At 38.4% G+C, this 16,179-nt stretch overlaps 1 protein-coding gene across 1 annotated transcript in view; it reads left to right on the top strand.

Moving 5' to 3' along the window:
- The first annotated feature begins 12,042 nt into the window (after window positions 1–12,042).
- Window positions 12,043–16,179, top strand: part of WASL (WASP like actin nucleation promoting factor) — a 66,526-nt gene continuing 62,389 nt past the window's right edge. The window contains exon 1 of the mRNA XM_005550646.5: window positions 12,043–12,527. Within this exon, the coding sequence (XP_005550703.1) occupies window positions 12,411–12,527 (117 nt within the window). The 5' untranslated portion in view covers window positions 12,043–12,410. The remainder of the gene's footprint in view (window positions 12,528–16,179) is intronic.

The following is a 16,179-nucleotide window of genomic DNA, read 5'->3' as shown; positions in this document are numbered from 1 at the left end:
TTCGGGTGTTTAGTAGTTACTAAGTCCTTGGCAACTTTAGTCATTAAAATATTGGGGGTGGAAATGAGCTCACATTACTTGATAAGTGAAAGAGAAAGGAAAAAATGTAGACAATGAGTATAGGTTACTCTTTTCAGAAGCTTGGCTGTGAAGAGGAAAGACACGAATTAGTAACACTCAGGGTATTTATTTATTTAAATTGATTGTTTTAATGAAGGTAGTTTTTATTTTAATTTGAGAGATATCTGAACATACTTCTACAATGACCAGAAAGAGCCAATGGAGAAAACAAAACCATGTATATAGACGAGAATCACTGATGGAGCAAAAGGAAACAGGGAAATGTAGAGCGCAGCAAAGCAGAAGGCCTTAGGAAGAGCAAAGTGCTTCACTCAGAGGGATGCCAGACCTAATGGGTGCTTGAGTTACCTTTATTGCCCCTTGAAGAATTCCGAGACCATCAAAGAATTACTGAATTCCACATTGAGAGAGTGCTAACTACAGTAGGATAGAGAACACTATGAGCATCTGGGAAATAACTGAAAATCAATTCACCGCTGGGAATGAACAGGAACTGGTGGCATGTGCAGCTTCAGGCACTGTGGGAAAGTTCTGGTTCAGAAAGCAGATCTTAGCATTGGGGGAGATGATGATCTTAACAGTGGTCACTATAAAGGAGCTCAACATGAAATAACAATGTTTAGAATCAGGGCACAGAGGAATTGGAATTACTTGGAAATCTATGAAATCAGCATCAGAAAAGTCCTTCTGCTGGTAGAACTGGAAGAGGAGATCTATCCTCTTAGACCAATATTTTATAGGCACAAAAACCCTTAACAGATTATCAACAAATGGAATTAAGCAATATTTAAAAAGGGATAATATATCATGATCAACTGGGGTTTATCCCAGGAATGCAAGCCTGTTTCAACATTTAAAAATCAGTGTAATTCCAGGAACAGAAAACCAAACACCGCATGTTCTCACTCATAAGTGGGAGTTGAACAATGAGAACATATGGACACAGGGAGGGGAACATCACACACTAGGGCCTGTGGGGGGCAGTGGAGGGGAAGGGGAGGGATAGCATTAAGAGAAATACCTAATGTAGACAACGGGTTGATGGGTGTAGCAAACCACCACAGCACATGTATACCTATGTAACAAACCTGAACATTCTGCACATGTATCCCAGAATTTAAAGTATAATAAAAATAAAAATAAAAATCAGTGTAATTCACTGTATCAACAGACTAAATAGGAGACAAAATATGAGTTTATTTAATACAAACACTAAAAGCATTTGACAAAATTTATGAGGAACACTTCTCAGGAAGATGGAATAGAAAAGAACTTCCTCAATTTAATAAATGGCATCTAGCATCATATTTAATGATCACAGATCAAAGAAATAGAAAACTGAAAACCATAAAGAACATCAATGATACCAAAATAAGTTTCTGTAAAATGGCCAATAAAGTAATAGTAAAACAAACAAGACAATTGTTTGCTTGCCCTAAAATATTAAGAAAATAGTTTTTAATGCACACAATGTGATTGAATATGCTCCATAATTTTTGAAAATTTGGCTTAACACTTTTTGACATGGGATCCAAAGGTTTTTCTAAAAGGTGAATTTTATCTATACTATATTTTAGTGGCCATTACTGAAAAGGACACTTTACAAAAAACATGAAGGTACACCCACCTGGGAGAAATATACAAGGGTTTGCTTATTTAAGCACAATACTTATGTTTTTCAATTGTATTCACCTGTTATAAATTTGTTAAAATTTTGCTAGTAATTTTCTTGCAAACTGAGAAGTATTTCATTTCCATATTTTTAGCAAATAAGAAAACACCAAAACTTTTTTACTTGGAAAAATTTTAAACAGGTATAAAGATTGTTTTTAAGTTTAGAAATATGTTTTTACAAGTGACGTGTTTTATCATTTTGAACTTTAAAGTCACATAATGATCAACAAGATTCCAAATGACTGTTTTCAAAACATGCTTTTGGCAATGTAAGTTTCTTTTGAAAAGTAGTTTCTTTCTCACTATGGTTAAAAATATTGAAGCAATATAGTAAATGTGTACTTCCTTTTTCTTTTTTTCAAAGATATCTACTAACAGTGATTTGTTGTCACTGGAAAGATCAGCACACTTGAACAGTTGTCTGTTTTGTTTTTTTCATCCTAAGTTTAATGATTGTTTTTTAAACAAGTTCAAGCACACTTGAACAGTTGTCTGTTTTGTTTTTTTATCCTAAGTTTAATGATTCTTGTAAGAAATTTACACAAAGATAGACTGTATGTCTTTGTTATAAATTATTTTCATGGTCATCTCCTATCTCATTACAACGTATTTAAGATACTTTAATTAATAAATTATTAGTTTAGCAACCCTGGATCAAATCATGGGTTTCACTTTTGGCTATCTCAGTCCTATAACTATCAAGGATATATTTTTTTTTTCAGAATTATCATAAAATATCCCTGTAGCAGGTTATCCTCAGAGGCAACATTCACTTATTCTTACTGGTTAATTTATCTAATGCTATCTCACAATTCTTAAATTCCTCACCCTTATATTATTCGATGGCAAAAATTATGCAGTTACCTAAAGCAAGGGTTAGCAAACTTTTTCTGTAAATGGCCAGATAATAAACATTTGAGGCTTTGCAGGTCGTAAGGTTTCTGGTACAACTACTCAACTCTGCTGTTGTAGCATGAAAGTGGTCATAGACAATGCTAAAAGAATGAGCATGGCTGTGTCCCCCCAAAAAGCTCTATTTACAAAAACAGGCAACAGGATAGGTAGAGTATAGTTTGCTGATCCTGGCCATACATCTTTCTAGAACCTCAGAATTTTCTAGGTCCTAATAATTAGAGGCAGTAATGTAATTCTCAGTTGTCTGATGCTAGTTTCCCATCTTGGAATATGAATGAGGGTTTCACCACCTCTTGCCTCAGTATAGCCAAGTAAACAGTGCCAAATAACCCAGTTTTCTGAAAGATCTGTTGCCTGTAACCACCTTCCTGGTACAAGTTTTAGAATACCTAAGGTTTCCAGTTCAGAATCACCTAGAGTTTTTGTAAATAACAGAATCTGACCCAGGCTAGCTAAAGCAAAAGGGAATTTATGGGAAGGATACTGTGAGCCTCACAGGTCAACTCATTTTTTAAGCAGAGGTCAATTATCCTAGACCATCTTCCTATTCCATTTGATATCAGACTAGCTCATTGTGCAAAATAACATCATGCTGAAATGACCTCTAGAGCAGGAATTTGCAAGTACACTATGTCCTTGGTCACATAAATGAATGCTGGGGGATATAAATGCCATGAAATATAGGAGCCTGATACCTCATGGATGTTTCTGGGGGCCTGTTATTCTGAGGCATGTAAAAATATGTCCCTCAAAATGAAGGACATGTTGCTATTCCTTTCGTGCCTTTCCAGCAAGAACAAGGCTTGGTGGGCATCTCTGGATGATAATGACAATAAGGCACAGTTTTGAGTGCCTTGTTTCAATCACACTGTCCAATGATCACAATGCTGCTATCTCTCAATGGAACTGAGAGCAAAAGAAGACTCTCTAGTAAGTTCAGGCTGAGGTGAGGCAATCTGTGAATTGTCCCTTATGACACAATAAATCCAAGGTTGCTTGGAGAGCCTGAGGAAGATTGGGATGTTGTATGGACTTGCATTAAAACAGGAAATTGAGACAGGGTAACACATTTTCCTTCTGTGTGTCAGAACATTATAATGTGCATGCATATAGATACCATCATTATGTGGGAACTGAGTCAACATACCAAGTCAGCCCTGATGCTTGTTAGAGCTTTCCTCTTTTATCAGTTCAAAGTCCCAATCTAACAGAACATATCATAAACACACAATAGCTTCAGTATCAAGAGGATCAAGGTGAAAGAAAAGTGCCAATATTCTCTTATATCTTCCTAAAAGGAGGAAAAAATTGAATGTGAGAAAGTGAATATGTAATTTAATTTTTAAACTGATTCTAAGTAAAGATATTGAGCTGCATGACTCCTAAACTAGGAATGAGGAACTTATTCTAATGTGACCATCGACTCTAAGTCATTTGCTTGTTCAATGTGTTTCTTCCTCTATTAAAAAACAAAACAAAAAAATCAATGAATACTACTAACTTCCAGCCACGGGGAACTGAGAATCATGATTGATGTAACAACTATCAAGTATTATACAATCCAGTTTTGAATATAAATGGCAAATATTAGATCAATAATTTCATGAAACCATAGTCACTAATTACCCTTCCTTCCTGCTCTGAGGTAACTAAAAGCAGGATTTTTATGTTCAGGGGGTTGTATTCTTACCAACCCCTCTTTCAATAGAGTAGGCTTATGATAAGGCTTATATATTCATTTTCATACCACCAAAAAAGGATTTGTAATAGTGAAAAAACATGAAATTGTTTATATTCCCCTATGCACTGCCTTTTACCCATTGCTTTTTAAAATGCAAGATTTTTTTTTAAATCCAAAAAACATGGGATTGATTATATAATTTTGAGCTGAAAAGGACCTTAGCAATCGTTAAGTCATTCGTTTCATTTTACAAATGAGTAAGGAGAAGCGTGCTGAAGTTGAGTGATTTTACTAAGATTACATGGCTAGTTACTATCAGAACTCAGATTAGAAAAACTATGGGTGATAAATAAATATCTGCTTGCCCTTGCGGCTGTTTTGTCAGATGTGAACAATGAAGACATTCTACCTACAGACTCTATCCTATCTAGGTCTTAAACTGACGAGAATAAATCCAAGTGGTTCATTACCAGTTCCGTCCCCTCAAAAGAATATGATTCAAACATAGTTTGTGTAATGCCATAAGCCTTATATGCTTGGGAAAGGGTGGAAGGTGGCTGGTGGGGGTGGTAAATTTCATCCCCTGGAAGTCGTCTTGAAGGTCTACTTATTGGAATCACCAGGAGGGCTTGTTAAAACATAGACTGATGAGTCCTATCCCCAGAGTTTCAGGTTCAGTGGAGCCTGAGAGTGGGGCCTGAGAATGTGCATTTCTAACACGTTCCCAGATGATGCTAATACTGCTATGAGAACTGCTGGTCAGTCTCCCCTAGTCCATTGGGATGCCTGCCTACTTTTTGTCCTGGTCATTTTCACTTCAGTTTCCAAAGCTCTTGGATACTGAGCTTGCTTCCATATGCTTCCAGAGTTGCTTTCTAAGACCAAGTCAAGCCTTGACTTACTGTTTTTGCAATCACATCATGCGAAAAACTATTATTCCCAAAAATTCCTAAAATATGACACACATTTCTTTTCTCAGACTAGGCCCCTCGACACCTGAGCTCACTCAGGAGGAAAAAAAAAAAAATCACTTTATCCTATGTACTTGAATTAGGTTGCTGGGTCATATCAAGTGGAGGTCATTCCTTTCTATTGCTGTTGTCACAAGCCCTGCTCCTGCTCTCATTAGGTTGTGTGCAATTTCTTATGTATCCTGTTTTCTCTCCAGGTGCTCTCAGAATACCACATGCTTAGTACTGTGTGGAAGAGTTTGGGCAAGACTGTAGTTTCTCTTTATTTGATCTCAGATTCTTTGTACCTGATAAAAAAATTCATATATTTTTATTTGAATCAAAGGTGGTCGTTTGATCAACAAATACACGTTGAATAATGCATAGGTTCAATGTTAAGAGTAAAAAGATACAAAGATGAATAAGACATGATACCAGCTCTTAGAGAGCTTTGAGGCTAATGTAGGAGACAAACATTTTAAAAGTAATTATAATTTACAAATGAAAAGCCTGTATATCACTGACTTTGACAATTTATTATATCAAAATGACTTACTTCAATTTTCTTTAATGAATCAGCTAAATAACTATTTATAGATAAATGACATCAACGTGTATGAACATATAGTACTAACCCATTCAACCATTACCAACTTTCTAAGGACAAACAACCTAGTTAATGTGGGGGAAAAAACAATGTTAGTTCTTATTAAAGGCTTTGTATGGAGGCAAAAGTAAATAAATACTGCTTACTTCCTAGATACAGAGTTTTACAATTTTATTATATATGTAGTATGCATGTAATTCAGTACACAAAAATGCTATCATCTTGATAAAATTGGAAAGCATTAATATTTCATATTATTGCTTTTTTTTAAACAAAGTCCCTCTCCCCAGTCATCAAATGTCCTGAAGTTTCAACTGTCCCCAGTTGAATTCACTAGCTGCTGAGTACCTTTTGAATACCTTTTCTGTGTTCATGGAATTTCTGACCTTATGAATCTGCAGATCCTTAACATTGAGCCTGAAATGTACAGGTCTTTTGCAGCTAGGGTACAGGTATGTGACCTTTCCCTAATCAGACACACCCATGGGCAACTATGATTTGAAAACACATAAAGTGAAGAAGCATGTGGCATAGGGCAGCAAGGGTGGCAGCAGAAACACCTCGCTTTTAGAATCTCAGAAGAGATTCTAGTTTCCAATTCCCAATGTTAGCAGTAAATTTATAGTATCTCTGCCCAGAGATGACAACAGTCAAGGACTCACTGGAGTAGTTCCACAATGAAACTTGGGTATAGTTCCTAATTGTATAGAGTGAGTACGGAAATCTGACATTTGACCAACAGGCATTACAGAAAGAGAAAAGAAAAAAAATTAAGAGGAAGAAAAATATGAAAATAACAAAAGAAGAGTTTCCAGCACTAAAGTACATGAGTTTTTAGATAAAAAAGGGCCTTTGGAATACCCAGTACAATAAATATAAAAGTATTCCACTATGGTACATCATCAACTTTCAGAATTCCATAAACAAACAGAAGATTCTAAAAACCTTTAGAGGCATAAAGAGTCACATACAAAAGATCAGAATCAGAATAACTTCAGATTTCGACAGCAATGTTGAAAGTTCGAAATCAATAAAATAACACCTTCAAATTCTGAAGAAAACTGGTATTCAACCTGAAATTTTCTACCTTGTTAAACTAATCAAGGGTGAGATTAGAATAAAACTATCAGATATGCAAGGTCTCAAAATTTTACTACCTATTCACTTTTTCTTAGGAAGCCACTAAAGGATATACACTATCAAAACAAGGGAGTACATCAAGATGGATGACATAGATTCCAAGAAACAGAGGGTCTAACACAGAAAGATAAAGGGAAATCCCAGGATAGTAACTCAATAAAATTCCAGACAATAGCCATGTTGCAACAGTACAGATTAACATGGGATGATGGATGGCTTTGGGAGACAGGTCTCTGATTTAAATTAGTGAGTCTAAGATTCCTGATACACTTGATTATGTGGAAAATAATATGAGTAAGGTCTTTATAGTTGCTAATATAGACGAAATAAAAGAAAGAAAATTTAAGCAAATTATTGAGGGGGGAAAATCCAATAAAGTTAAAGGGTACAAGAATGTAACTTCTGTTTTATGCTGTTTTAAGTTTTGTACTACTATTTGATTTTTTAAATTATGTGCATTTATCATTTGCATAAAAATAATTGATTTTAAAAACATTATGTGGTAGCAGAGACCATATCCTTGACCCCAATAATGTCAATGTGGTAATGGGGACATGTGGCATCTTCAAATTTTCCGAAGTATCCAACCTGCCTACTCATTTATAACGTAGATTGACCTTGAGCACATTACAATAAAGGAATCAATGTTGTTCCTGTCTCATTTGGAATAATAATAAGCCAGTGAATATTCATTAAAGTTAAAGAGCAGCCAGAAAACCAGTAAGCAGCATCCTGGGAACTATAACATACTTAGCTCTTCAAATCATTTCTTGATTACAGGTAAGTACTAGGTATTTGGAGACTAGGTCATATAATGGTAGTAACTATCACTGGTAATTTTGTAGCATGAATAAGTGTTCAATTTTCCAGTAACTTCAATAAGAAATCAGAATGATTTGTAAATAAACTGTTTATTCCTAAAAAAGAAAGCCCCAAAGAGGTTTGTAGTTAAAATGAATTTAAAAACGAGAGGCAGAAAAAAAAAATGGTGTGCTAGCTTACTTTTCAGATTTCAGTTGATGAAAAAGAAAACAATTAACATTTAACTTGGGATAACATGTACTAGAACAAATTCTTGTAAGCATTGCTATATGCAATATTTACATAAAGATGTGCAGAGATATTTTACAAGATGAACATTTTAAACACATGACATTTGTGGAGGTTGAATGGGAGAAGTAGCATTCATTGTCCCTGCACTTGGTCTGCAAATCCAGATTTGCAATATTCAGATTTGCTGTTGTTCTGTCTCTATAAATCAGTTCTGCCATAGCCAAGCAGCAATTATGCCTACAATGGCTGCTGAATGCCGTGTGCATTCAGCCACCATTATATTCTCCCACAGTAAAGGGTGTCACTACATTTTAAATTATTAACATTAGCAAGGGGAATAGGGTGTTTCAGAGGACTTGTAACAGTACATAAACAAAGACATTTGTGAAGAAATAAAGAACCATAACAAGAGAAGCTTGCAAAGTACCCATAAGGATAACAGCAGGAATGTATCTGAAAATATGCCCTCATTTCCATAATGAGCTACCCTAATGTTTTCTGTTGAAATGAGGGCTTTACCTTAAAAGATCATACCAAAGAAAGAAAGAAGAAAATGAAGTACTAGATTAGATTCTAGTTGAGGTAAGGAAAGTCAAATGGAAGAAATGAAATGTATGAATTGCCTTTTTTTTTTTTTGGTTATATTCATATACACCTTAATAAAGCTTTTTTTTTTTTTTTTTTTTTTTTTTCCCCACAGCCCTCTCCCACTACTCTTTCCTGTCTTCAAAATAGTTTGGTGGTCTACAAGTTCTAAAAGCTGGTATTTCTAGCATATGCATTTTATATGTATATTAAGATAAAATCCCTAGTCTTCTTAACTGAGCTTACAAACTTCAAGATACTCTGTTGAAGGGAAACAGAATGCTTATGTCCTGGATAAAATCCAATCTCTCAAACTGGGTAAAAAGAATTTGAGATAAGGAAATAACTTGCCAAAGAAAACAGACAGAAAAGATGTCTTGTGTTCTGCCAAACAGCGGATATGCTATCAAAAATGAAAGAAAGGACTTGCTAAAACTTTGAAACAAAAACAGCTAGTACTGCTTGGTTTCAGGATGAGTATGGAAAAATAGAATCCTTTATGTATGGTAAGGGGGGAATCCCCAAATACTGCTTGTTCACAGGCTTAAATGAGTAAGGAAGTCATATTTCCAGTGAAATGTTCATGCTTACATTTTCCACATCAAGAGCTGGAAAAAGCCCAGAGAAAAACAAAAATAACAATAGAGGGTAGAAGACAAGAACTTAAATTGCAATTTTGTGGACAAAGGATTATATTAAAAATTCTGAGAAAATTAAAGAAAGGTTGGACCTGAGGAAAAAAGTCTACTGTGGTCATAATTTTCCATCTCCAAGTCTAAAGAAAACAGAACAAGGTCAAATAGTAAAAGAAAAATTGCATTTAGATAAGTCATAAAATTTCCTGAAAGAAAAGAAAATCAATAAAACAATAGATAGTCTAGGCTAGTAAGAGGTTGTGAAATGATTGGAACTCAGTGATTCTCAGAATGAGATAGATTCTTCAAGGCAGCTACTGTCCATTCACCTATCATCACATGACCTTTTTTTTTTCCCCCACAGCCCTCTCTCACTACTCTTTCCTGTCTTCAAAATAGTTTGGTGGTCTACAAGTTCTAAAAGCTGGTATTTCTAACATAAAATTTGCTAATCTTTCAGTTTTTATTAATTAGAAGCTAATAGGATTCTATCTCTGGATTTACAGTTTTAAAAAGTTTTATTTTGGCATACTGGGATATCTGTAACTTATTTGGCATAATATATGGCCTAATCAGAAATTCTGCTATCAAGTTCTTCACTATATTTTTTAAAAATTATGTACAATTGTAAATTTGAAGTACAGTTTTTGAAGAGTCAGACTTAAAACAAAGGTAAGAATACATATATTAAGTCTTGATCCCTTAGCTCAGGGAAAGCAGAACAGACCATAGGCAAGGACTGTCAGTGGCCGACAACTAATACTTGAGTAATCATTATGTATCAGGTACTTTACATGTGATATCTTTTTTTAATGTCTTATAATTTTAGTTTAAAAAAATTTTAATAGACAATAACTGCACATATTTATGGGGGTACACAGTGATGTTGCAATACATATAACGTATAGTGATTAGATCAGGGTAATTAGCATATCTATCATCTCAGAAACATTATGTCTTTGTTTTGGGAACATGCAATATCCTTCCAGCTATTTGAAACTATATAGTATTGTTAACTACAGTCATCCTACAGTGCTACAGAACACTAGAGCTTACACCTCCTATCTAGTTGTAATTTTGTATTTTACAACTTCGAAGTAGGTGTAATTATCCCTATTTAGACTATACTTGTATGAAACAGAAATTATTTTCATTTTACAGATGAGGAAACTGAGACGCAGAGAAGTAATCTGTCCAAAGTCCACTGGGTTATAAGATTCATAACAAGAACTACAACTTGGGTCTATCTGAATCTTAAACTTCTGGCACTATACTTGCTCACAGGTTTGAAAAGAAGAGCTTTAATTTCTACTATTTCTCAAGAATTTGTAATGCTTTCTCTTGTCACTGTGCTTTCAACTTACAGGGGTTGCAGTTTTGATAAAAGACAAACTGATTTAGCTTCTAGCTTTGTTAGATCTGTAATTCAGAAGCAACTCCAGGCTTCCATTTCTACTAATGCTTTCTAAATCTAATTATGTTATAAATAGTCCTGTTGCTTTAATTCACTTTTTACCCTAACATTATTAATCAAGTTTAACTTTGAAATCTCCATATTTTATGTGAGACCTCCCAAGGCTATCCAATCTTATTTTCCTTTGTAAATTTATTGTTGCTCAGCCTATTTCATTAAGGACAGCTTTAATTTTAATACTTTATAATTATTTTCAAAGTGCATGATAATGGTTTATCAGTCTGGTTAGTACATCAGAGATTTCTATTGGCGCTATCAGAGATGTTAACATCCAACAGTTTCACCAAAGTGTAACTGTTATAGATGTCTTGTTTAACATATAACTTCTTTGTTTATTGGAATTAAGCAATTACCAGACATGAATTTATGCAACAAAAATGTTTAATGTGAACAGTGACATGCATATTTGATAGCTCACTGCAGTCTGCATCATTGTCTCTAGATTCCAAAATTTCATTTTAAGCCGTTTAGTACTTACAGAACAAAGGGGGTTATCTTAGATAACTTTTAATATCCTGGGCTATTTTCCAATTCACGATACAGGGGGAAAAAAATGTGTCCAGGGCCCTTAAAAGAAAATACTTTGAATTTAAATATGACACATACATTAAGCCCACGTGACACGCCAGGGAGGCGGTGGAAGTCAAGTGCATTTGTTTTTGTTACATCCATCAGGGCGATCTCTTTCACAATTCTGGGAGAGGCCTGTTTGTTCCTCCACTCCCACAGTTAAAGTTTGGACAAAGTTTGAGAAAATCCCAGGCACCTGCGGCTCCTAGTGAAGCCCGCGAGGAGCATAGGGGAAAGCACCTCTTCCCCAGTTTTCAGTCTTCAGATCGCAGGCCTCTCGAACCCGCAGAGCGAGCGTCACGCTGCCGCGCCTGAGAAATGAGCGCTATTTCAAGGACAGGCCCTGGGTCCTCACTGACGCTTCGCAAAGGTGTGCGTCCGCCCAAGGAAGGCCGGCGGCGCAGCGACGGCGAGGAGTCTCCCTACCCATCTTCTCTTCAAGCAGCAGTAGCTGGTTCTGGGTACCCAACCGACGAGCCGAGACGCCAGAAGCCAGAGGACGAAGTTGAAAGCCTGCGCCCCGAGCCGACCGGAATTCCACTTAGCTCCGCGCGGTCCGCGCCTCGGCCGGAAGGGGGCGTGGCTTCGGGCCGGCGCGGCGAGGCCCGCCGCCGAGTGGGGGGGGGTTCCTCCCGGGCCCCGGCCGCGCGTTTCCGGTGCGCTCCCCCGCGCCCTCCGTCCTGTGGTCTCGCCCGTCCCCGCTGCCATGTTGGATTGTGCGGCCGCCGCCGCCGCCGCCGCTGCGGGAGGGTTGGGGGAGGAGTTGGGAGTTTAGCGCAGTCGCTGGAGTGCGAGGACAACGACCATCCGGCCCTATCCTGGCCGGGCGGGAGCTGGGAGCTTCCCTTTCTCAGCGCGGCCCGAAGGTGGTTCGCCGTCGGCGCCTGCGTCCCTCGACCTCCTCCTCCTCCGCGCTCCGGAGGAGCTGCGAGATGTGGCGCCTCTGACTCCGCTTCTCCCCGCCCCTGTCACCGAGAGGGGTAACGAGCTCTCGCCCACTCGCGGGAGGAGACGGCCCTGGACTCCCAACCCTGCCGGCGAAACCATGAGCTCCGTCCAGCAGCAGCCGCCGCCGCCGCGGAGGGTCACCAACGTGGGGTCCCTGCTGCTCACCCCGCAGGAGAACGAGTCCCTCTTCACTTTCCTCGGCAAGAAATGTGTGGTCAGTGGATAAGAACCGCGTCGCCACCCCTGACATTACCTCACGGGCCCGGACTTGGGGTCCGGGAAGTGGGAGTGGGGAAGGAGGCGGGAGCGGCGCGGGGAGGGTCCCGCTTGTCGGCCAGGCCTCCCGCCAGCCCCGGCCCCTCGTCGGCGCCCTCGCCCTGCTCCCTGGGTGCGGGCTGTGGCGGTCGGGCGCCGCCTCCCCGAGCTTTGGGGAACAAGGGAGTGTCACCTCCGCAGGCCTGTCCTCCAGCCTGGCCGGGCCTCGGTCCGCGCCCTGGCTGCTGGTTAAAACTTTACTCTCAGGCCGCAAGGGGATTTTCTTGTAAGAGTCGCTTGGTCCCAGAATCTGGGCCCTTGCTCTAGCTCTCGCGTCACCTCCTCCTGCTGGATCTGGGGGTACCTTCCTTAACAATGCCAGGTTTGAGGAGTGGATAGGTCGGGGAAGGAAGGTGGTTTTCACTCTCCCATTAGGATTCCAGGAGGGAATGAAGTCGAGTGCAAGAGCCTGGGCTCTCTTCAGATTAGAGAGGATAAAAAAAAATGTTACTGCTCTTCGTTAAAGAGAAACAAGATTGATTTCTCCAGCAACCTTGTCTAGGCCTGGTTTCTACTTTCCTTCCCACTGATTTTTTCCCCCATTGGTGGGAGGGGGTGCTGCTCTCCCCGCAGCCATGCGCAGGGAAACCTCAATCTCTGGTAGTTCTTGGTTTTTGGGGCCGAGAATGATTCTTAGTTTGGTGCTGTGCGGCCAATTCCAACCCCAGATGGCCGGTTGGGAGCGAGCAGTTCTGCTGTGGGAAGGGGAATGTGTGTTGTTGACGGAAGCATTCGTTACATTGGCTGCTGGCACTTCTGGGGGTGGGGAGGTTCTGCTCTGTGGTATAGGCCTTGTCGGAATCATGCTGCGGTGCTGGGTTGAAGTGTGGTTTGTTGAAATCCTGGCTGGGTCTCTTTCTCTCCACTTTGTTTGCTAGCACCTGCAGAGTATGTGCCACTGGAATCCAGAAAACACGGAAATTTCAACAGAGCAATACCATTTTATAACTCCTTTAATGTTAGGTATGCCAAACCAGATTTCACCTGCTTCTTTACGAAGTTAGGGTTAGACAATTTCTGGAAAGTTCTTGGATTAATTGTTAACGTCGTAGGAGTCCACCCTTTGTATCTTGTGCCATCCGGTTGGAGATTGAATCGTTCCATTCAATTTCAGATGTGTTTCAAATTTCGGAACTTAGACCTTAGAGAACATTGAGTTTCGTGATTAGAAGGATGAAACGAGAGGAGTGGCTCAAAACGAGAATTTTGGGTAACAACTTTAAGCCCCTCCCCATTCACACACTTTTTTCAACAAATGAGAAAACTGATCCAGTGAGCCCAAGTCATACAACAGTTTAACGATGTAACCAGAACCAGAAAACCGGGACTCCTCATGCCTCGTCCTATCCCTTGGTACTTTCCACTACATCATGTTGTTTTAGAAGGGTGTTTTTTTTTTTTCTTGTTACCGATTTATTTCCAAAAGTGGTGTTAAAGGAATAACCACTTTGCCTTTTTCACCAAAAACTAATTAAAATACAAGATTCTTAAAGCACCACTAATGTTTGCATATGTTCAGTTTAGGAAAATCTCCAGCACTTTGAATGTTAGTTACCTCCAATGAAAAAAAAATTCAGTTGTTGGTTTAGTAGATTAGCTGTGTAACCTGTATCAAAAAGGAAGTAGTCATACTGTGTTCTACATACCACACACATTAACTTTACGCAGAAAGAACATTACATTTATACACAAGTATAGTAATTGTCCTGTGCTTACCTATAGTTTTACTGGTTTCAAAAAATGGCAGATGGGGAAAAATACTGTGATAGGGAAAAATGATGTTGCACGTTGGTTAGTGTAAGTGGATTGCTGAATAGGCTGTCAGTATTCAGTGCTTAATTTCTTTACGCCATCTTTTATTAATTAACTTTACCTTTTGCATTTCTGTCATTTAAAAACCACACTGTGTCAGTTGCCTGCTTCTGTGGGATAAGTCGTTGCATACACTAATTTCAAAAATTGAAGTCCCTAGTTAATAGAGAGTTAAGAGTGATATTTTAATTTTTGAAATAATCTTTTTCTCCCTTTGCTGATTATGCAGGGTTTTTTTTGTCTTTTAAAACATTACCGAAATACATTGTCTCATAATAAATCCAGCAGTAAGATTTACAGGTCAGACCAAATGTGTTAGGCAGAAGAGTACTCAGAGCTCTATTTAAGAATTCAAGAAATGAAACAGAAGCAGTTACAGTCTTAGCTCTGAAGGAGCTTCATATCTTCTTTCATTCAACAAACATGCATTGATTAAATGTTGAGGTCAAAATCTAGAAGGGCTGAAACTTGTCCTCAGGGAGCTTACTAGGTCTAAAAAGGGAAACGTGTAAACTGATAAATAAGTCAGTGCTTCAGAGTGATGTGTAAGAGGCTACTTTTCACAATAGAAAATGTCTTGGCTTTGTAATAGCAAATATGGGTTCAAACTGGGGGTCACTTTGGGTAAGTTTCTTAAGCTTCCTATCCTAGATTTGGTTTTCTCATGTGTAAAACAAAGATACTATCTCATGGGTAGTTGTGTGGATTAAGACTGTGTGTAAATATATGGAAACTATTTTTATACAGGTTTAGGGGATTAAAGGAGAGAATGGGGGGAGAGAGGTTGAGTAAAAGCTTGTTAAAATGGATAACTGAATATTTATATCTAAACAGGTGCTCCCTAGGCTGATGAGAGGTATGAAACAACTTGAAAAGTTAGGAGACCTACTAATAAGTTTATTAGATTTCTTAGGGAGCAAGGAGGGCTTCTGCTTGGGCTCTCAGATTTAGGTATGCATTGGAATCATTGTGGAGATTATGAGAAATGCATATGCCTAGACCCAATTCCTAGATAATATTCAGAATCACTGGATATGAGGTGAAGCTTGGACATGTCTATTTTTAACAAACTTAACAGAAGATTTTAAAGTATATCACAGTTTGAAAACCACTGCTGAAGACCACGTCTGATAGGATAATCCTTGAGCACATTGGAAATCTTAATAGATTTTTCTTCAGTTTTTGGTCTATATTTTGCAAATTGAAGCTCAATTAAGTTAAATCAAATTCTTTTAGTACAGCATTTCTCTGACCGCTTAAGATATCAGTGTACATTTCACAACTAAGAAGGAGATACAGTTGAGGAAGTATTGCACTCTTTAAGGGGGACTCACAAGATCATATTTGACTTAGAAAATTTTCAGGGGAAAGGTGGAGGCAGTATAGAACGTGGATTGAGGATTGTGAGGGAAAGACAAGGGAAATCAGATAGTTGTTTTATAGTAGTGCAGGTGAAATATGATGAGGGCCTAAATTAAGAGAGTACTTTGGGAATTCAAGAACAATTAAAGTCTCCAGCAGAAATTAGTCCCAGTTATATATAGAAGGTGAGGGAAGGGAGTTTCAATAAAGGCAGGCATTATAACCACCAGCAGAAAGAAACATATTTTTATTTTCATTCACTGCAAATATGCCTAAATGTTAATGAGACTCTGGATTGGTGATTGGCTTCATGGAGGAGGCAAATCATCAGTAAATCTTTTGTTTTACCACAAAATTCATTTTGTGAAAGTTGAGAT

The sequence above is a fragment of the Macaca fascicularis genome, chromosome 3 (genome assembly GCF_037993035.2).
Source record: "Macaca fascicularis isolate 582-1 chromosome 3, T2T-MFA8v1.1".
NCBI lineage: Eukaryota > Metazoa > Chordata > Mammalia > Primates > Cercopithecidae > Macaca > Macaca fascicularis.
The sequence above is the reverse complement of the archived record's forward strand: the minus strand, read 5'-3'. Positions and strand labels throughout refer to the sequence as shown.